General features: G+C 44.4%; 1 protein-coding gene across 1 annotated transcript in view; it reads left to right on the top strand.

The window, feature by feature from the left end:
* LACTBL1 (lactamase beta like 1) overlaps positions 1–23,454 on the top strand; it is a 458,138-nt gene that overhangs the window by 366,450 nt on the left and 68,234 nt on the right. The window contains exons 4-5 of the mRNA XM_086920206.1: positions 4,284–4,441; positions 15,557–15,804. Coding sequence (XP_086776332.1) covers positions 4,284–4,441; positions 15,557–15,804 — 406 coding nt within the window. The remainder of the gene's footprint in view (positions 1–4,283; positions 4,442–15,556; positions 15,805–23,454) is intronic.

Raw genomic sequence — 23,454 nt, 5'->3', positions numbered from 1 at the left:
ACTGGGTTGGCTGTCCTAAGATGGCTGGCGAAACAGACATGTGCATTACCGTGCCCACCACTCTCCTCCTTGCTTTGGCCTGTCCCAGCACCGCCCTGCACATACAATGCTCAGTAAGTCCCTGAAATATGAAATGATTATAAATTTGTTTTATTATCATTTTATTTTCACCTGCTGGCTCTGAGCAGTCGGACAATGCTCCTCTGCCATGATGGACCATCTGCCACTGCCCATCGAGCATTGGAGGCAGGAGACTGGGTGTGGGGCCATATGGAGTGACCAAATGCCCAATCCTACATCCAGAGCTAGCTGGGCACGGGCAGAAAACATGTCTTTTAGGCTCAGACGCTGAGGGAGGGGGTTGTGATTGGTGAGAGGGGTTACGACATGGAGGGGCTCACATCCATTCACAGTATTCTCTCTGAGCAAGGTGATCAGACAGATATAACCGAAGAACACAACCTGTATCCACTGTTGGCCAACGATGCTCATAGGGTGAAAGGGAACATCTTCTGACCAAAAGGTTCACTGGGTGCTTAGCTCTTGCTGGTCTTGGTCAAAGGGTACACCCCTTCAGCACTGTGGAAAATGATGTAACCAAATGTATTTATTTATTATTTATATGACGGACAAATCATCCCCAAGGGATATGTGAAAACAAAACCCAGGTTCACTGATATCACCAGATCAGTAATTTAGCATTATTACACAATCATTACAATTACATTAAACATTTCAATTAAATAAAGGGAAGTTATTGCTGTGATCAAAAATCTAAAAAACACTGAGAGTTAACAGTTAGGTTTACTATTTAACCATAATTCCAGCTAAGGCAGTGCTCGTGAATTCAAAGATGACATCACAAATGACATCATAATGAACAGTGGCACTCTGTCTTGCTTGGTGCAAATGTGGGTTTTTGATACATCGTGGAGAGACGATTATTTTTCAAATCATGTATTTTCATTTTAAATCATGTTTCAATACCACACAATAAATAAGAAAAACAAAAGACACAGACAGAAGCGGATTTCATTGATTAGTTGTGGAACATAGATTATTGTTTCTACTTTCATGGTGTTTCCAAAACAACATTTATCATTTTCCACTTTCAAATTGTTCCTTCTTAATGTTTAATTTGTAGAATCAGATTTTTCTAGCAATGGATAATGTCTGAATAATTCAATAATGATTTTGTTGTGCTGGATGGAATATTTATTTTGCCATCCTACTATTGCTAGTTGATTTGGAAAATGCAAACATAGTGCTGTTTCTATTTATTATTCTGAACCACAAAACATTTCATATCAGCTTTATCAATTTTTGAGCGGTAATGTCATATTTATGTCAAATGCCTCTTTTATCAATTATAAATAAATGTAAAACCTTAAAGGCCAGGAATCCATAAATACATAATTTTGAAATATATGTCAAATATTTTTGCTAGAAAAATTAAAGTCTGTAATAAATCAGGCTTTAGCCACTCATCACTCTCAGTAGATTTGCTATGCTTCACTAAATATGGCCGCCCTAACATCAATCAGGGATCAACTGGCTTTCTATTGTTTGTGGAGCTCTTTGTGTATGTCTTCTCTGTTAAGGTCTCACAAACCTAACTACACACAAATGTCACAGTGCAAAGTTCTTTTTTTTTTGGGTTGGAGTTGTCTTCTGCGGAATTGTGGGGAGTAAATTTTCGTTTTCGTCGAATAGATAATATTGTTATTCAATACTCACTAACCGAGCAGCTTTTAATTTTCACCGAATTATGTTTATGGTATATATACCTTTCTGGTGTTAGGTGGGAGCTGTCAAACCACTTCTCAGGGACCTCTTGATCTCAGGAACATTCTACCAACCATTTTGATAATTATTGTGTTTTGGCCTGGAATCACAGAAATTAGATGCAACTGTGTGCTCACTGAATTGTCAAGTACCTCTTAAGGCTTCGACTTTCAGCCGTGTGCTGAAGACTTAAGAACCAGATTTATGATTGGATTGAATTGCCTTTGTGACTCTCATGGTGCCTCAAGGGCAATGCGATCCTTAAGTCAGACTTACAAAGCAAAGCAAGGCCACCTTATGTGGCCTTGCACTGCTTGGTAAATGTAAAGTAACGCAAGGGAGCGCAACTCACTGCCTTTCATTACTCTGCCCTGGGAAGGTGTTCCATGGGTGTTGCATGGGGGTCCCCATGCATCCACTGAAGTATTTTGGCGCATTCCCAGATTTACCAAGACCTGTAAACGGGTCAAAAGACTATGCCTTCCCGATTCAGGTGGAACGAGGAGAAATAATCTTTATTTCTCCTCGAACTTTCCTTTTTCTTAGTGTGCTGCATTCTGCAGCACACTTAGAAAGAGGCAACGAGGCCTCTAAGGATTGTTTTTGTGCAGGAAGTTTCCCCTTTATGCACAAAAACAATCCTGTCAGCAACACAGGCTCCCTTGCCTCATGACACAAGGGTGCCTGCTTTGGCGTTAGGCCTCATGGAGTGCACAAGCGCAAGGAGAGATCATGAATGCACGATATCTTGATAGATATGGTGCCTTCCTGCTTTTTCCATTTGACACAGTGCAGCACAGCAAGTTGTCTTGCTGCTTTGAGCTGCCCCAAAGTTTGAGAAATCGGGCCCTTAGTGCCTCATTTTAAGTTTGCCAGAGCTGGAGTCTTGCAAATTGGTGTGGAGATTAGGACAATTCCGGTTTCCCTCTCCAAATTTGGGGAACTATGAATCAGTGGATAAATGCTGTGACAAGCACTGTTTCAAAAAATATATTTGTAATGCTGTATGATATTGCAAACCAAGTAAAGCTGGTATATTGGGATTTGGTTTCTATGTCTTTCATGTTTTCTCGCAGTGTTTCCACACAATAATTTCACGTGTTTGCGTAATTCTTTTATTTGTCTAGTGGATCATTTTCAACTGTTTTTCAGAATAGGCACACTAATATACCATATATCAGTGGCTTAAAAGACTGATCCTCTATCTTGTACTGATGCAATGGTTGTTTCCAATATGTTTAAATTATCAGAATTCTAGCACCTGCAAGTTGAGTTTCAAACTTACTTTGTTGGGCAGTAGTGGAAAATCCTTTGATTTGTGGGGGAAGGGCTGAATCTGGATGAGAACCAATGGTGGCATTTCCTGCACCTTATACATAATATTGTGGAGAAAATTCAGGGGCATATTTACGAGGGCATTGCGCCACAGGAACGCCACTTTTAATGACATTCATGTGAAGCAATACCCTGATCCATATTTACAAGCTGGCATTAAGCCACTTAATGTGTCTTAACGCCACCTTGGAAATATGCCCCTTTCCGCAGCAGTTTGCAGCGGCAAAGGGCAGGCAATGGGTGTTGCTGTGGGCGTTTCACCGCAACACCCATTGCTTTTAATGCTGCCCCTATTTACAAGGGTGGCAGAAGTATGGGGAAGCGCCAAAAATAAGACCAGGGAAAACCTGGTCTTATACAGGCACAACAAGCTGAAATTAATAATTTCTCCTCGTTTTTGCTGTGTCTATGTGTGCTGCATTCTTCAGCACATTTTGAAAGAGCAAATCGCCATTAGTGATTCTTTATGTGAAGGAAGGTGTCCCACCCTGCACATAAACAATCATTAAAAAATTACTTTTTGCAGCTTCTATATGTGCTGCATTCTGAAGCACACATAGAAGTTACAAATCGCCATTATTGATTGTTTAAGTGCAGGAAGAGACACCTTCCTGCACATGAACATTCATTCCCTACAACGCAGGCACCCTTGCTCTATGGTGTAAGGGTGCCTGAGTTGGCGCTAGGCAGCTACATTTAGTCCCAGCACTAGGGAAAATGCAGGGGTGCATCACATGTTTGTAAATATGGCACATCCCTGCGTTTTGAAACTGTCACAGCACGGCGTTAGCAATTTTGGCTTACCACCACGCTCCGACAGTTTCCTTGTATTTATGCCCCATGTGTCTTCCACAGACTTGAGGCGTTTCGATTACCACCGAACTCAACATCAGGTCAATAATGTATAATTTAGCAGAGAGTGTCAGCAAGGAATCCATTATGAAACTAGCAGATTCACCATTCATTCCTCAAGTAGATACACATATATACGACCTGTTGAGATTCTTATGGGGGAGCAATTCACCCCGACAATTTACAGAGTTACATCTTCCAAAAATGGTGGCAGCTCAACTGCCCTCTCTCAAGTGTCTTGTACCTAAGTGTTAAAGAATGGTTGAAATGTGAAACTTGTTACCAAAGCACGATTTTCTTTCGTACTGTAGGTAGATATAATTCTACGGCACAAGATTAGTACACCGGGTCTACCATCTATCTCAGCCATAGTCATCTACAATGACACAGTGCTATGGACTGGAAACTTTGGAAAGAAAAATGGCTCAGACCCTCTGTCACTTCCACCCAATGAATACACCGTGTACAGGTATGTTTACATTTTTAAATGACCTTCGTTTCTTAATAGAGTGAGTTAGCAAAGTTTAGTTAGAAATGAAACCCTTACTTTTTGAGTGCAAAATCGTGGCCAATGCACTTATGACGGCAAAAAACCCATACCATTTGCCTTTTCTCCCAGAGTTTAAATGACTTCATCAAATGCAGGTGATATTAGAGTGTAATGGAATGTAAGCGGGGGGAGTTAAAAATATATGGGTGGATTCATTGAGGACACTGAGAAAATGTTGCCTCTATGTTGGCTTCTGAGTGTAACACACTTACATCCAGTGCTTAATTTGAGCGGGTGGTTGCATGTAGGGCCCTCCAATACTCATTTGAGGGGACTGGCAGCTAGTTTTCCTCAATAGAATTTGATCCAAAGCAGAAGAGAGAAAAACACAAAAGGGGGAATGAGAGAGAGAAAGAGAAAGACGAAAACATAGTGGCAAAGGTAGAAAGCAGGGATCGAAAAGAACCTGCAGGAGTAAGATGAAGGGCAGAGAGTGGTTGATGATGGATGAAGGAGACATGAGGTAGATTCAAGGCTATGCAGCTTTGACATTGGGCCCCTGGTCTTTGATAGTGTCACCTGTGGGCTTTGCAGCATCGGCACTTACTAAATTAATCACTGGTCACATCCTCAATGCGCAATAGTGTTTTTCTTCCTCTTCCTTATCAATAGCCACCAATTTCAGTAGTGAGTCAATTGCATCTGATATCTATCAATGTTTTATCTTTTCCTGTAGAAAGTGATCGATGTATTTACCCAGAGTTTCGTTGGTGGGATCTGAGCCAAATACTGCAGTAGTGAAAGGTGCATTTATAGATCCCTATGTACCTTTAGTATCATGTTTTATAATCATAAATCTTTAATCAGTAAATAAAATCACCATAAAAGAATATACACAGCATCATTATCAAATCCATTGCTGATAAATAACATAAAAATGATATTAGTCATTAAAGAATGAAATATGCCCTCTTCAAACACTACATCTATTATACAGATCTCCATCTCCCTGGCGCCATGTGGCTCACTAAAATGATAAAACACGCCCCCCTCAGACATTTCATCTATTAACCAGGTCTCGTCTCCTAAACACCATAGCAGCACGCAGAAATGATAAAACAGTAAAAGTAAGACAGTCATTAGGAAGCATCTGAAGATACAGCAATGCTGGCCTAATTTGGTTAAAATTCAGGGGTTTCAGCAGGGTAATTAAAAATCTCTTCCCTGGCCAGCTAAAATGAGAACGGAACATTACAAAATGCAATGTGTCCTGCAGAGACTTATCGTCGCAGCCGCAATCTATGAGATTTCACGGCGTCACTTCGAGGATGCTGTTGCGTCAAAATCTTGCGCCTGCCTCACAGCAGGCGTAAGACTGTCGCAAGCCCTTTCACATTGGGCTTGCCCCATGTGAAAGGACGCATTGCTGGAGTTGCGTCACTTTTGTGACACACTCCAGCAATGCGTCACTTTTGCGCTTACAGATATGTCAGAAATACTGACGTATCTGTAACTCCTTGTGACATGATGCGTCATACATTAAATATGACGCCTCAGGTATGTCGCAAAGAGTGCGCACTGAGAAGTGACGCATCGCTGCTTTCACGCAGCGATGCATCATTTCTCATAAATGAGGCCCCTGGGATTTTCTTTAGTCAACAATTCTTATGTTTTTCACTGTTCCAGATTAAACGCAGAGCATTGTTCATTAGCGATTAAGGTACTCATTAGTAGTGGCCCTAAAATTTCGATGGGCCCAATAACGACAGTTATTGGGCTGATTAAAATTACAAGCTTTGGTTTTTCACATTTAAATCTCTGAGTGACAAACTGGGGGACATCTGGGAATCAGCATGAAAGCAAAGATTCCCACGTTATTCACCAGAAATGTGCAATCCCCTTCATTCTGCTCGTCCCTCAATTACTGGAATCCACAGTAACAGTAATCCTGGGATTTTATCATGCCACTAATAATGAAGGTCCAAGAATCTTCTCAAATTCAGAAACTGATGGCTATTGACATGGAAATAGTCAGGCAGGAACATCACCAAGACTGAGGTTTTCAGGGCAAAAACACCAATGTAGTGAAAGAAAAGGAAGATCAAGTTAAAGAGCTATGCTGCCTCGACAGGAGTATTTGAGTCTACGAATTAAAATGTCCTGGCAGACTTATTTACAAGGGTAAAGTCGAAGTAAAATTAACAGTTTGTTTAAATGTAGTTGAGCTCCAAAGTTAGTGAAAACACTGTGGGGGGGACTCATTCAGAGCCTACTGTTGGCCTGTTTACTGAATGTTGGCGGTGGTCTCCGCACCCCTGATGGAGGACCGCCTTCCATGTGGTTCCGCTGAAGGCACTGATTGTTTGTCGAGTGGGTGCCATGTCTGATGTGCCAAATCGGCAAAGCATTTGGTTCCCGGAAAAAACTTCCAAAGACTAATTCTGCCCTGCTGGAAATGTTATTCCTGCTTTGGCAGTGGCATTGTGTATTTTCTCGGCTTCGTAGGTCAGGGCCACAGTCACTGTGACCTGATGGCCCTATGGTAGACGGTCTATCACGACAAGGTCAGGGGTGGCTATAGGCTTATGGCCGCCCTGGGCAGGGAGTGTAGGTAGGGGCCCAAGAATAGTGGGTCTGGGTGGGGCGGAGCCCCCTAGAGCTCAGGAAGTTGTTTTAATAAAACGTCCAGAAAAGGCGCTAGATGACCAGTACCTGCGTCTGCTCCTACCCTTCCGAATTCGTCTCAGAACTATAAAATTTAGGAGGAGGAGGGTATTGTGACACACAACGTGAGGGACTGGCACAGACGGCTGCAGTGCCAGAGCCATGACAGGGGCCTGGACCCACAGCCCCCCCACAGAGAAAGAATGGCGGTGTCTCCGGCTTATATACGCCTGTACCAGCGGGCCAGCAGTGGGTAGGGAAAAAAAGAAGCCAATCAGGAACCAGGAGGAACACAGGTGCGGAGGCCAGTGAAGAGGGGAGGTTAGGGTGTTTGGAAGTGGAACAGAGCCGGAGGCCGCCAAATCCCTGCCAAGGGCCGCCACGCACATATGTATCCATCCTCATATTGGCGTGGCGGCCCCTGGGGTTTGGCGGCCCTGTGCAGGTGCACAGCTTGCACATGCCTAAGGCCGCCCCTGACAAGGTTTTATATCAGTGGAGCCAGCTGAGGCCCTGGATCTAAAAACTTAGCAATTCCCTCACTTTAATTAAAGTGGGGGACTCCACGTTTGGTGGGGTGGGAGCATTGCCGATTTACACCAAACATGAACTCATAAACCAGTTGTACCTGTCTACTACAAGGAGGTAAGACTTAATTTTTTTAATTTTTCTTTTTTAAATCTGTTTTTATTCAGTTTTAAAGATTACATCAACATGAAAAGTAACATGTATCACATAAAGTTGACCATGTAGTAAACCATCCATCTACATGAAATAAACGTTACGGTTGATCAGCGGTTCATGACAAACATATGTTTGATGTTATTGTAGACACAGCTACTAATTGAGTCTCGATAGTTGTGTATATTCCGCAAGGATAACCATCGTCATGTGCTGGATACAGTTCCTGTTTCACTTTGTGTAAAGTCTTGCAGATCGTATAGCTCGGGCAAATGCACAGATGTTATGAAAAACAGAAAACAACCAACAAAAGTTTAAAAAGTAGCAACAGCAGCATATATTGGTGTTCAGATGTGTGATTTGCTCCCTGCCTCTCCACCCCCACTCGCACTCCCCATACCCCCCATACCCCCCAGGAACTTCCCCTCCCCATCCACCTTCAGTGTCGCAGCACATCTCGGATGCCAGGTGGTACTCGCACACCTGCCCGTCATTGCGATTGCCCGCTATCAGGTTGTTCCCCCCCGCCACCGGGGCGTCTCCCCATCCCCTGTGTCCCTCCGGGCCATCTCCTTCGATGTGTATCAGGGCTTGAACCATTCCCTCCCATTGCTGTGCCATGGGTTTCTTCGGATGTCCCGTTTCCTCCCGTAGGATGGCAATCCCTTCTGCCTTGGCCCATGCTAAGAGTGAGTGCCTCCATGCCCATGTGTGTGATGGGTCACTGGCATTCCATTTCTTGGTTAAGAGCTGCTTGGCTACCACCAAACCCAGGTCTAGGAAGCGAGAGGATGCTTTTGTGGTCGGGGATCTGCGAAAATGGTGTAATAAATAAACGGACCATTCAAAGGGTATGTCTCGACCTGTACAAGTGTGTAGCGTTGCACCTACAGCTTGCCAGTAGGAGTGTAGTTTGTGACAGCCCCCTAGCATGTGTACTATTCCAACCTCCACCTCCGTGCACCTGGGGCATTGCGCATCTGTGCTTTGAAAGTACCTGTTTATTTTTTCGGGTGTGAGGTATGCCCTATGGATTATGAATAGCTGTATTTGCCGGAATCTCATGTTTCTGGGGATTCGCGTTGGGCTTTTCAATATCCTTTCCCATTCCCTGTCCTCCAATGGTTGATCCAGGTCTGCTTCCCACTTACGGCGCAGCGGGGTTAAAGCTATCGCTGTGTGTGTACGAAGTAATGCTGCAAACCATCGGATCAGGTGCCTACCACGTCCCATCACATGAAGGTATTGGATGGTGAGGTGTTGGCTTGGTTCCTCTTGCATTTCTCCCCATCTAGAGGACAGCGCCGCGATGAGTGAGCGGGGCCTTAGGAACTGTCCCGTCGGGAGCCCCGTCTCGCCAACCAGAGATTCGTACGGTAGGAGCCTGCCATCTCCCTATAGGTCCCCTAGTGTCTCTATGCAAGCTTCATGCCAATCCGTGAGCTCAAGAGGCGTGAGCACCCCAGGCCCACTGGGGGAGCCCGCTGGTGGTATGGCTGGCGCGTAGGGGACCAGTGTCTTGGTGAGATACAGGCAGCGTCTACAAGGAGGTAAGACTTAATATCAATCAACCTAAATTCCAAGTATTAGAAGCAGTAGAGCACCACCCATAAAAATACTTTATTGCAAAGGCACCATATTGGATAAGAAAACATACCAGCCTTTACCTCAGAGGATTAAGGGAATAAATGAAATTGGCTTGCTGTTTATGAACTACAAAGTCACTCTGTTCAGCTACCGAACTGTGGTAAGGAGAAGACGCTGGGAAAGACATGCCATCGCAGACTCCAGAGTAATTAAGGGATAAAGAATCAGGTGATGGTCATGGTGACCTAAATCATGTGGAGCATGAGGTAAGAACATCGCAGCAATGAACAACGCAGCAAGGTTTTTGCATTAAGGATTTTTCACACATAGATAGGGATTTATAATTGAGATGCTTTTTGAAGTTTTTCTAGCCAAGTCTCTGGGTCTCGGTCATGATTTTTTGATGGTTTGTTTTGTTTCAGTCATGAAATGAACATTGCTTAAAATATCATTAACCCTTGATGAAAGGCTGAGGGATGCCCAAAATTAGTTGGAAATGTATACCTGAATTGGAAACAGTTATCTGTGATTCAAATACAGTCTAATATGGAGGATAGTATATTAATAGACAGTACTGAAATTGCACATATATGAAGAGAAAACTTCTGGCCTCAGCTACAATAATTTGAGGCACGGCAGCACAGCAGGCCTTCCTGCTGTGCTGCCGTGCCCCAAAAGAAAACTGCAGAAGTGTGCCTTATTACAAAATACGGTGCATTCCTGTCCTTTTCCCGTGTGCTGCTGTACAATGTGCTGCCATGTGCCAACACAGGTACCCTTGCGCCATGGTGCAAGGGTGCCTGTATTGTAGGGACACCTTCCTGCACAAAAAAAATCAACAGAGGTGTTTTCCTCTTTCTATGTGTACTGCAGAATGCAGCAACGTAGAAAAAGGAAAATCGAGGGGAAAAAAAGTATTTCTCTTTGTTGCACCTCCCCGGGGAGGCGTATGAAGCTGATGTATTCCCAGGTGTACAAAACATTTGGAAATCTGGGAATGCTTCAGGTTTCATGTATGTTCTGTGGGAACACCCACAGCAACACCCATGAAAGCCCCTTTCAAGCAGAGTAATGTGTGAAAGGGGGCCATATTTACAAGGCCATGAAAAGCCACACAGGGTGGCTTTATGTGGCCTTGCAAATATGCGTAGGCATGATGCGTCTAAAAATGTGATGCACCGGCAGCCCAATGGGCTTGTAAATAAGCCCCTTCATCCTTAAATGTTACAGTGATTGCTGAAATTTACAAGGATTTTATACACACCTCAAAACAGTTTATGAAGGGACGCTGCATGAATTCATTAACTGCATAACCATACCAAGACCTTAAAACACAAGATTAACTGAGGAAGTCTTTGCTGCTATTTGAGAGGCCAGATAATGAAAGTAAAACACAGCTCTTCAAGATTAGAGGCCGTAAAATTTCAAAAAACCCTGAATAGTCAAGCAATCCACGGTCAAACAATTTTTTTTTTAGGACAATCTAAAACATTCAAAATAAATCATCGGTTTGTCAAAATTTAGGTTTGGGTGTTGTGAAATCATAGGTATAATGCATAGACCCCTTAACCTCCTCTTCCCATTTTCTCTGGCCAGTGTCATCCTTATAGGCTTTTTAACAAATTAGTATAACTTGTCACTTTAAATACAAAGACTTCAATTAGTGTGTTCATTTTTGTTGCATAGCAATGACTAGCACTAGTCTTCTTTTGAGGTCTCCCCTAGCGACGCATGCATAATACCTAACTTGACAAGAGAAGGGACGTCCAGGTTGAAGTTGCTGTGTTGTCTTTTGTAAAAAAGAAACTTCCACTTTGTCTCCCTGAATATGCATTTTGCCTCATAAGATAAAAAGGCTTTTGATAAATAAAATGATCAAGTATAGTAACTGTGCTCCTCTACCTTTGTTGCTTTGCATTCTATAAATTCCAACTTTTTCTGAAACGGTTGACCCGAAGAGTGAGCACTATGAAATAGTTTGGAATGACAGTGTGTGGCGATTATACACTGTAGGAAAGTAGGGTCTGCTTCTTATGGTTACCCATACTTTTTTCTTGATGTTGCACTGTTTTTGACTAGTCTGACTGGGATCCTGCTAATAAGGACCCCAGTCTATCTGCTTTCTCCTTTAAATTGTCATGCATGTATGTTAGTACACTCCAAATTGGATACTGGGGTATACTTATAAATCCCTAACAACTCACTGAGTACGTTGAAACCTATGGCCCGCCACATCCTGCCAATTCAGGTTTCCAGGTGGCATATAGCACAGAGTCAGCATTATTGGAGGTGTCTGAGGCTATTCATGAGTGCCTGGAAGCTGGCCAGAAGGCAGCTTTGGTGATGCTGGACCTCTCGGCGGCCTTCGATACAGTGCCTCCTGCCCTGCTCCTGGATCGCCTCTCGGAGATCGGCGTATCCGGGTCTGCCTGGGGCTGGATCAGGTATTACTTGGAGGGTCGTTCGCAGCAGATCTGGCTTCCACCATGCGCCTCTGACCCCAACCAGTGGCTACGGGTGTTCCTCAGGGGTCATCCCTTAGCCCTCTGCTCTTTAACATCTATGTCACCCCGCTGGTTTATCTCGATGTGGCTCTAGGGGCTAAGGTGATGGCCTATGCTGATGACACCCAGCTGCTGTTCTCTTGGGGAAAAAGCGAGGATGCGGTTGCCCCTGCTCAACACTGCCTATCTTTGGTCTTTCACTGGCTCGCTCAGGCACAGCTTAAGTGCAATGAGGAGAAATCGAAGATCCTTTTGTACTGCACATTCCCTCTCAACTTCAGAGAGAAGCTATGGCCCCCAGGCTTTCCCCTACCCAACTCTAAGGGAGACTCTGTCAAGAATCTGGGGGTCTGGTCCAATGAGAACTTTATTTCTCATCGCAGGTTAAGAAGTTGGCCGGCACTTGCTTTAGCATTTTGAAAACCTTCGATCTCTGCATTGGCTCCCGATAGAGGTGCGGATAAAATTTAAAATTGTATTTATTGTCCGTATAGCCCTCCTTGGTCTGGGACCCATTTATTTGCAGAAGAGGATTGCTTTCTATTCTCCAGAGCGACAGCTGCGTTCCTCCTCCCAACTTCTGGCACAGACCCCGTAGTTCAGTCGTCAGAGGCTGGGTGGGAGCTCTTTTACCCGGATTGCTGCACTGGCATGGAATGTATTGCCAGTAGCCTTACAGGGTATTAAAGACTCTATTATCTTTAGGAAAAAGCTGAAATCCTTCCTCTTCTAGAGTTGTCCTCTGACTCAGACTCTGATCCTTTTCAGGCTCGCGCCGGGACACTCCTCGGAGTAGCTGTTTGCGTTATAAGTCTATATAACATAACATAACATAACATAACATATATGTTACCCATGTACCCAGGACATAGGTACCCTAGAGGCCTCCCATGGGCTGAAGCATGTATTATGCCACCCATAAGAGAACATGCAAAATGGAACTACAGGTCTGCTACTGCAACTTGTGTAAGATGGTGCTTGCACCACTTACTGTACATATAGGTTCACTTTATCTATTGGTCACTACACTTAAAACTTATAAGTCACCCCAATAACAGGCCTTATCAATCCTGAAGGCAGGGTGCTGGGCTTTATGTGAGAGGGTACCCCTGCATGAGCAGAGCCCCTCTGCAGCCTTCGGAGACCATTTTCCCGGGTTGTCTGTGACTCAGCCGGACATATAGGTAGAGGTGCATTATAACCTCGCTGTGAATGCTATCTCGAAAACGATTGCATAGAATCATATCGTGTTCATTATCAAGCACCTTGAAATCATACCTCCACTCTGGTAACCAGTGTGGGAGGTATGATTCCACCCTTCAGAAGCTAGCTTTGTGGGGGTCACTGGTCTATCCGGTGCCAGCCTTCTCGGCCCGGACAGCACAAAAGGGATGCTGCCGACCAGAGACACATTTTTGCCCTGCTGCTGATTAGCCATGCTCGAGCAGAGGAAGGCAGCACAATAGGCATCCTGTCACAGGGAGGTGTGACCACCTCCTAGACAGTATTTAGTGTATTGGGGCTGGGGGGTGCACTCTGAGAGTGCCTGAAAGTCTGCACCTGGGGCACATTTGGTGGCCCTGTGCATAGTCCAGCTCAAACCAGTTCTGGGAGACATTGGCTCCTGCTTTGGCGCAAAACTGGACAAAGGACATGGGAGTAACCAACCACCCCTCTCTCCTGCCCCTCCCCTAGGAGAGTCCCCTGAATCTCTCCAACCCTCTCCAGTGGGTACAAAAGGGTTTACCTGGCTGTAAGACTATAGATTTTACATGGACAAGATTCTACAAGAAGAAACCACTGACCTTTGACCATCTGGACACTATTGACTTCGATGGACTTTGACTGGGCTCGACATTGTCCTCCTCTCTGTCCTAAGCTTTGGCTGTGCCCATGCTCCATAAAGGCTCCATGTAGGACCTGTGGTGCACTAAGGCCAACCGAAGAATCTCCCTTGGGGTGAAGGAGTCACTCCCCTGCATTTGCAGGCACCTCAATGCAACTGACTGGTCTGCTGCTCCGAGCTCCTGTGGATTCCGAAGATTTCAGCAACACAGGAGGTGGACGACAAAAGTCCCTTAGGTTGATCTGCCCTCTCAGCAAGTTTGAGGCCAGTATCTCTTGTGGGGACTGCAAAAGCCAACACCCCTGTGCACTGTGTCCATTTGCAGTTGCCTATGCTTGTTTGCAATTCATGAGCATGTGCATTGGATTCCATGTAGTTCTGACACTGAGCCGTCTTTCCACCAAAGAATTCCGGCCTCCTCACATCGAGTGCTCGGTGAGCTGGTACATTGCAATCTTGCTCGAGATCCCCTTGCCACCCCTGGTCATTCGGCCCGTGGGTCCTCGTGAGGGTCATCTTGATTTCTGTTGGGATTCCCTGGTTGCTCCAGACATGCCCTGACTCCCCATTGCTTAGTGAGTCCCCTGGACCTTGCTGGTTCACACCGTAACCAGCTTGGTAACCAGCTTGACCTTCCTGAATGGGTTGCTTTTGCCAAGGCTTGTTGGTGCTCAAACCGGACAACGACCCCTCAGCACTCGACATCATTTATGGGACAGCTCGCACCTGGCTTCTGGTTGTCGTCAACGGCTCCTGGTCCTCGTGGCTGCAGAGTCAAGCATCCCTTCTTCGCACCTGAAGCAACCGACATCGGTGGCCACTCGTCTACCGAGCCCCTGGTCACTCTGAAGTGACCCAGACTCGGTCCCCACTGCTTTCAGGTTCCTTCCTTCCAGAATCCAGGCTTGGATTCCACTGGACCCTTCTCAGTTTCACAGCAGCAGTACTTCTTCACAGCCCTCCATTGAGAACAACAGTTTCTGACACCACTCCAGACCAATGCACCCGGCTCCTCTGGGATAGGTAACTCGGGTACTACAGTATCCACAGGTGGGGTGGAACTCCAACCTCTTAGGTTCCAAAGGGTTTGCTCAAAGTCCTCCTAGAAGGGTCCTTAAACTATAAAATTGCAACCACGACTTCCCCATAGAATTGTATGGAGCCCGCGATTGTGTTAGTACACTGCATCCCTCCACTGTGGGGTCCCTAACTACTCACCTTGGGTGGTTCCTTGGGGTTCCAGCGATTCTACATGCTCCAGACCTTGTCTTGACCCAAGTCGGGATTGTTATACCACTATTTTAGTATATGGTGTTCTCTCCCCCTGGAGCCCACTGTGTATTGTGCTAGTTACAACTGTTCTATTGATCTTGTATTGTGTGCTTTGTGTTCTATCCTCGTGTAGAGGATAGTAGAGAGTGTTATATTAATAAATACATATGTTTATATAACCACTGTGTGGTTCTCATTCATTTAGTTAATTCAGGAGATTATATTCTGGTAAAACAAGCTGCTTTACAATACTTCAAGATTAAGCCTGAAGGCTGCTCTCCACAGCTACCACTAGGATAGCCTTTAAAGGTTATCCTTGACCTCATACATCAAAAGGGTCATTCGGACTGATGTCCACTTTAATAAGTGCACATCATATACCAGGCCAACTTCTCACATACACCATAACCATTTGTCCAGCTATTATACATTGTTTGCTACCTGTCTTTTTCATCCACTTCAACTTGAGTAAGAAAGGTTTACACTAAAGCACAAATCTTGTTGGACTGTTTGACACTGCATTCTTATCATTTTGAACAGGATTGCTAGTCTCTCCAAGATCTTCCCCACTATCATGTTGTATCGGCTGTGGGAAGAGGGCAAGGTGAGCTCACTGGATGACCCTTTGGAGCGCTATGCCCCAAATTTCTCCATAAAAAACCCACTTGGTCGATTGCGGGAATCTGAACCAAAGCACACTGTGGATGGGGTACCAGTCCATGAGAGAGGATCACGTCCAGTCAAAACATCTCTCGTTACCCTCCGCCGTATGGCGAGTCAGCTTTCAGGTAACAATTCATTTATGTCAACATCTCTTGTGACAAATGTCAAAAAGCTTGGTGACAGATTTTCTTCTCTCTTGTCTTTGCATTTGGTTATGAACTTGAGTATTAAAGTGTATTCTGTGCAGCAATGTGAGATAAAAGAATGTTCTCTCTCCAATAAATGCACAGCAAACAATCTCCATATGCACATAGCAAAGTAATAAATACGTATTATTGGGAAACCCTCCTCTTGTTGATGAGTAAGACTGTATTTGGTTTAAAGGAAAAGACCTTGATTGAAAACCGACTTTTAATATGATTGGACAGTTATTTTGTCCAGGAAGGGATCTGTAAAAATGGCATGACCAACAAGTGATTTTGACTGGTAGACGATAGTAGTGTTTTAGCCAAATTGGTAGAGGGATCACAGATTAACAAAACAGAGAGACCTGGAAAACAAGATCTATAGAATTATAGACTGATGGCTCTTAGTACCAGGATCATTTTCCACTAAGACGTTCCAAGTGAAACAGATACAACTAGAGTTAAACTCAAATTGTCTATAATGTCATTTGGAACAACGTGGTGGAAAACTCCACATTATTTCCAACGATTTATCTACAATTTAATGTTTTATATCTCTCAAATACTCATCACCTGCTCATTTGAACAGCTGTGCAAGGATAAGGTTATAGGGGAGCGTCTGTCAGGCCCAAAGGCACATTTGGGGACAAGAGACTGGGAACTTGGAAGATATGGCACACAGGACAGTAGAAAGTATGCATTCATACAAAAAGGCTGCATTTCCCAGACACACATGCACAGACCCACCCAATAGAGGACCAGCTAAATCAGGCACACTACAAGTCAATAGGGGCAACCCAATATGCCCTTGTATGGCAACAGCAGTATTTGTGACTCTTTACTGATGGCTAAAGTTTGCACTTACCTTGTTCAACCAGTAGCATTATTTTTTTATTTTCTACCTTATTCATTTCCTCTTGGTCCTCTGGTTCCCTTTACCTTTGAGGATGAATCTTGCATGTTACCCTCGTGTCAGGTTGTATCCTTGTCTAGGCCTTTTCTCTCAGAGTCCAGCATTGGTTTCCATCTTTGTCTCCTGTACGAGGTGCATGGTATGCTGGGAGCTGCTTACAAGGTTCCCTCTGCTTGCACTCGGTAAGGTTTGAACATTATTACCCTTATGTCTAATGTTTATTCCATGACGTTGTCCATTCAGTAATTGAGTTCTCTCACCCTCAGGGGGAGACCTTGATATCCTTACCTTTGAACCCAATACTTTGTTCTACCGAAATCCATTCTTGGTTTTCTGAGAACCAGCCTGCAGGAGTGTGTCTCCGTAAGGCCTCACTCTTCACTGTACCTTAAAAATTAAACATGGCTGCTGTCCTGACAAGCACTACCATCCTCTTGTAAACTCTCTCTTCCCCCAGCCCCACCCAATTTAAGAAACATAAACAGGCTCCTTGCACCTTCCCCCAATTGTCTCTGCACTGCTGTTCTGTAGCCCACCCAATTAAAAAAATACCTTTCTTCTTGCCATCCCACCTCCCTTTTTGGGCCAAATACAAACAAAAATCTAACTGCCTTTTTGTCACTCTCCTAATCCACCTCCAATAGAGCCCTCCACTAGCCTAATGAGCCTTGAGACCCTTCCGGGTGAGTAGCGCGCTATACAAGTGTTATGATTGATTGATTGATAATGCAAGTTCCCCCACCCTGTCACATCACCTTTCAAGCCTTCCCTCTGATTTTGTGCCATGCTCTCTGCTTTCAAGTGCATGGAACTGATGCTGACCTGATAGCTGCTCAGTGAGAGCCACTGCTTGTGTGAACTGCAATTCCCTGCTGCTAGCAGCAGATATGCAGAGACAGCAATGGTCAGAGGAGGAAGAGCACCCTCCATGTTCCTTCACCTTACTTGTGCCTTCAGAGCCTATGTTTTTGCTTCTCTGATACCAGAGCAGGGAATAACCAGGATTCTGATGTATGAATCTCTATAATGGCTTCTAATGGAAGCACTGAACCATAAACTGCTGTTGCTTTTTCATCACCAAACACAGGATGCAGCAGGTTATGGAGTTACTTTCATTTGTAGGCCTCACAAAAGGAATTTGTATGGTTTAGTTTTACAAGATCAATACATACTGTGGGCCCGACTCACAAAGGGCCTCCACACTCATGGAGGAGGCCCCATAGTCATGACAGGGACCCTCACTCGTGTAGGGACCCTCTGCAATGAGAAACTGCAGTTCGGAGGTTCCGGCAGGAGTGCGGGCCCCTGCCTTGAGTGCGGATGCCCTTTGAGAATCGGGCCCTGTATGTTTTCCTCTGGCATCATGACAAGATGAACTCTCTTCAGTAGGTAGATTTGAATAAATAAAGACTTATTGTGAGCTTTTTCCAAAGAGTTAGATAATGTCTCATGAAAACCTCAAACCATAAAACCTTCTATAATGTGACTGGATGACTGTTTTCTATCTAAGGCTCATGGAAAATATTTCAAACATTTTTCAGATGGAGTTTAGTTAATTCTTCACAGATACATGAGTGAAGTGAATGCTGCAAGCTCAGTGTCCGAAGTTTTGTGGAGCATGCTTCTGGGGTTTGCAATTTTAGTGGTAATTTAGAAGATGGAAGATATCCTGTCTGCCAGCATCACAATTACCCATCCTTGTTTAGGGGGTTGGGGAACTGGTGTAGCCTCAGCTCCGTGAAATCCTTTACCCTATTGTCCATCTGCCACAGGACTGCTGGGTCACAGTTCCAGATTATTTAGGGTACATAAGGAACAATTTTCCTGGCATGCAGGGAATTTTTTAGGGACGTTTTTTCTGAAAAAAATTCTCAGGGGCATATTTACAAGCCCCTAACGCATCACTTTTTTACTGACGGTCCGGTGGCATTGCTCTCAACCCAATATTTACAAGGTGGGGTTTAGGCCACTTATCGTGGCTTAACAGCACCTTCTAAATATGCCCCTTTCTGCAGCAGTTTGCTGTAGCAAAGGGGTGGGCAATGGGTGTTGCTGTGAGTGTTCCACTGCAACAGCCATTGCTTTTTGGCGCTGCCCCATACAAAGTATGGGGCAGTGCCAAAAGTAGGACCCGGAAGTACCTGGTCTTCAACAGGCGATACGAGGAGAAATGTTTTATTTCTCCTAGTATTTTGCTCTTTCCATGTGTGCTGCATTCTACAGCTCACATAGAAACATCAAATTGCCTGTAAAGATTGTTTATGTGCAAGGAAGGTGTCCCTTCCTGCACATAACCAATCAACCCTGCCGTGCAGGCACCCTTGCAACATAGTGCATGGATGCCAGCACAATCTGAGACAGGCGTGGAACTAGACAGGGATGCCCTTTGTCCCCATTGCTTTTCTCCCTTGCCATGAAGCCCTTGGTGACTCAGCTGCGAGAAAGTGGAGCAGACTGGGGCATACCCCTGGAAGACGGCCTCCACACGGTATCCCTATATGCTGATGACCTGTTGCTGTACACAAGAGACTTACATGATATACCGCTAGCTATATCCGACATATTCCGTAGGTTTGGGGAAATCTCAGGCCTTAAGGTAAATTTTGCCAAATCGGACGCTTATTCTTTTGCGAAAATGTGGAGGAGACTGATATAAGGATAAATAATACGGAGCTTGCCTGGTACCCGACAATGTTTAGGTATCTGGGCATATACATTTATATATCCCCTACGGATATACTGGAGGGCAACTTAGTGCTTGCCATCTCCTCCATATGGGCACAAGTACAATTTTGGAAGATTCTGCCCCTTAATTAGATAAGTTGTGTCACCCTAACTAAGATGATAGTATTACCCAGGCTACTGTACTATTTTGCAAATCTGCCGGTATATGTCCCGGTGCGACTGTTTTAGGAGCGCGAAGGGTTAATCAGAGGTCTAATATGGAGTACAGGGAGGCCCAGAATAGCGCTGCAGAAATTGTATGCACCACCAGTAAGTGGGGGTTTGGCAGTTCCTCACCTAGAATTGTATTACTTAGCTGCGCAACTGCAGAGGGTTGCGAAGTGGCTAAGTGGAAGGATCCTGGAAGATACTGCCACTGTGTCGCATTCGTGGTCACAAACACACATCTACAGCTTATGTCATCCTCTTGCGAAACTTCCCCGCCAAACACAGCTACATTGAGTTGGCCCATAGATGCTACCGAAGATGCCTCCAACTTACGAAAGATGCTATTCCCTATGCCCCAGCACTGCCTCTTGTTGGTACACCTCGTGGCAGGGACTTTGTACCGAAAGCAGCACTGAGGCCCTGGACCGAGGCGGGAGTGGAGACGTTGGGGGATCTGTATGCGGATGGTGCCTTGTTATCTTTTGCAACCCTGTCAGTGGACACTGGCTTGCCGGTGGGTCAGTTCCTCCTACATGCAGCCATTGTGCGGACATTGACACTAGCGTGGGGGTATTTGGCACTTGAACCGCAAACACACCAGTTGTTGCAGTATCTGCATGTGATGGGGGAGGGAACTCACGTGGTCCAGTGGGTAGTGCGGGCCCTACTCACGCACGTGTTAAAGCCACCACAGAAACTTTTGGCAAAATGGGCTGAGGATAGAGGACAACCATGGACAGATAGCGACTGGGAACGTGTCCTAGCCAGTGCCACACACATACCACGTAATTCACGTTTCAAACTCATACAAAAGTATATATTGCACAGGGCGTATCTCTAGCCGGACAAGATTAATATATATTTTAATATCACTACCTCCGCTTGCCCAAGATGCCATTTATTAGACGCTGACCTACTACACATGCTGTGGTTTGCCCCCGTCTCCACTCCTACTGGCACACAATAACGACAACTTTCGCCAGCAGCACCGACATGGAAGTGCCACACACGTGGGAGGTTTGCATCCTAGGGTTTTACAGGCGTACGAAAATTAGCAGAGTAAGCTCCAGATTTTGCGACTTAGGTTTCATCACCGCAAAACGAATAATAACCAAGAGATGGAAACACAAGGACCCTCCAAGATACCCCATTGGCTAAAATCCCTAGAAAACTGGGCGTAGGCGGAGAGCACCCCTCTTCACAGGGAAGAAACGGCTGGGCTGCGCAAGTTTCCCATTTCACAGGCCTGGGATGACATTTTGAAGGCTCTCTTACACACTAGCACAGCATTATGCCCCCCCACACAGCAAGCAGGAGATGATTCCTGAAGTGCTGCCCGGGTGGCGTGCATAGACCGTGTGCACAAGACACTCTTGGACATGATTGATAGGTTAGACAATGACCCCAAATTCCTTCAGGTCACTACATGGACGTACCCTTAGACGCATGACACCTTGGCATCCGCGCAATCACTGTTTGACCAGGTAAAGCAACCCAAAACTGTTAAAAAGTGTGCAACTCTCGGCAGGTCCTTACTTGAAGGCATACAATACACCGGATACATGTTTCACTGTGTACGTGATGTCTCTTTCACTTTTGCATTAGTTTTAAGTTTATTAGTTATGACTTCAAGGTTAAAAAAAAATGAAGATGTCTTGCAATCAGAGATGTTGCTCACTTCTTATCTCCCATGCTTTATTGTCTACTGTTATTCAACAATTGTATTGCAAACAAGTTAATGTAATTGTGATAATGGACATGTTCGCATTTGACTACTCGCTGTATGGAGAAGATGTATATAATAGATAGGTCCTACCCCTCAGTTGGAGGTGACTGTATACGGGAGTGATATACCCATGCCAAAATTGCCAATACATGTTGCCTACTGCGAAACAAAGGTAAATTGCGCTGTACTTGCCATGGGGTAACATCTGGAACTTTATATGTAACGACACAGCGATATTGATTCTGTATGTTCAATTCAATATTGCTTTACTTCGATTTTAGTTGCAAATCACAAAAGCATTCATTACAAAACATACATATATTCATAAATAAATACAATTGTATAGCCATTTATAATACAGTTAAAAAGTACAATATTTACAAGATAAAATGTTATTCGATTGGCAACCTGCAAGTTGAATTTTTACAAATGTCTAAGCATTACTTGTTATACCATTAAAATTCAGGTTTCAATATTTTACAGTGAGCACTCTAGGGTCAAAGGATGGCGGACAACACATTTAAGGAAGTTCGCCACTAGGAAAACCAACCGCTCACCCTGTAACAATTGTAAAAAAAGCAATGCTGGACGATATTGTTTAAGACCAGTACTCCTTAGTATTCTGTATGTAAATACAGTATATATCAGTGCTTGATTTGTTTACACTGAGGAACTGATAAATAAATGCAATAAAGATTTTTTTTTTTTAAATGGGTGCCTGCAGCTTTTTTAGAGCCAGCGTTAGGGGAAACGTAGGGGTGCAGCATATTTTTCTAAAACAGCGCATCTCTAAGTTAAAAAAATTTCAGAGTGTGGTGTTAGCAATTTTGGAAGAACAGCGCTCCGGCATCTGTTTGTAAATATCCCCCTCGGTTTGAGAAATTGTACCAGAAAAACAAAAACAATTGCAAGTGTGGTCACCAGGTAGTTTGCTTTGCCTTCAGTGCTTCTCCCATACTGGCAGATGCATTGTATGCATAGATATGGACTCCAGGCAGTTGCAATGGTCCTTACCGGGGCTACCGAGGCAGGTAAGCTACTGACATGGGTGGGTTGGTAGGTCATCCCTTAGTGTAACATTTGAGAGGAAATTAATCCAGTGATTGATACCTGCCATATTTACTTGCCTGTACTTCCTTGCTGCATAATGGCTGATATCTTGCACAAGTGCTTCTTGTGCCGTTCTGATCTGTTAACACTTCCCAGATCTCTGTATAGTGCTGTACCTTCACAGATGTGACTGATTCCATTTCTCTGATAACGCGAGAAGGGAAATCTGAGCTGATGAACAGACATATAATGGTGATAACTGCGACCTGGTTCCCCATGTGTATTAAGCCCCTTCTGCTTCGATCCAGCCACGCTCTGCATGCTGCTTTATAGGACCCATGGTAATCTTGGTCAAAGTGAAACGGCAAGGTCCAGAATGCACAGCAGTGTTGGTTAAAATGCCAGACTCTCTGGATGTGTCTCACATAGCATAGGGCTACTTGTCCTCTCTTTGTGATCCCGCGAGCGGTCCAGCAATGATCATCTGTTTGTTTCTGAAAGCATCTGTCATTCCTGCAGTGAACGTGATGATGGCTTAGAGGACCTTCCCTTTTCAGAGTGCCTAGTAGTATGGTAGGTTGTTACATTTTGATGGAGCTATCTAAGAAATACTGATGCCTGCACTGCTATAAACATCGAGTGCATTGATTTGTTCTTGAATAATGGTTATTTTTTTTAGATTGTGTATCTATTGTAAATTAAAAATACATTAAAACTTAGGATGTGTTTTAGTCCTTTTGTTAATCCAATCGTTTAACCAGTTGTGATAGTTCATTCTATCTTTGCGATTGCCTTCTCTTAGCCTCAGCTGTCATTAGTTCATTAAATCTGAGCTGAATATTCGTTTCAAAATTAAGAAAAACACTGCTTACTTATTTCCTCCTATAATTCATATATTCGTTAATTTACATACCACAGCACCGCCAAAGCCTGAAATACTAATTAGTATTAAATACGCTTTATTACGTTCAGCAGCGATGTGATTATTTAGTGTCATTACACTTGAGAG

This window comes from Lissotriton vulgaris, chromosome 5, assembly GCF_964263255.1.
Source record: "Lissotriton vulgaris chromosome 5, aLisVul1.2, whole genome shotgun sequence".
In the NCBI taxonomy this organism is placed as follows: Eukaryota; Metazoa; Chordata; class Amphibia; order Caudata; family Salamandridae; genus Lissotriton; species Lissotriton vulgaris.
Note: the sequence above shows the minus strand (reverse complement) of the source record. Positions and strands in the feature narration are given on the sequence as shown.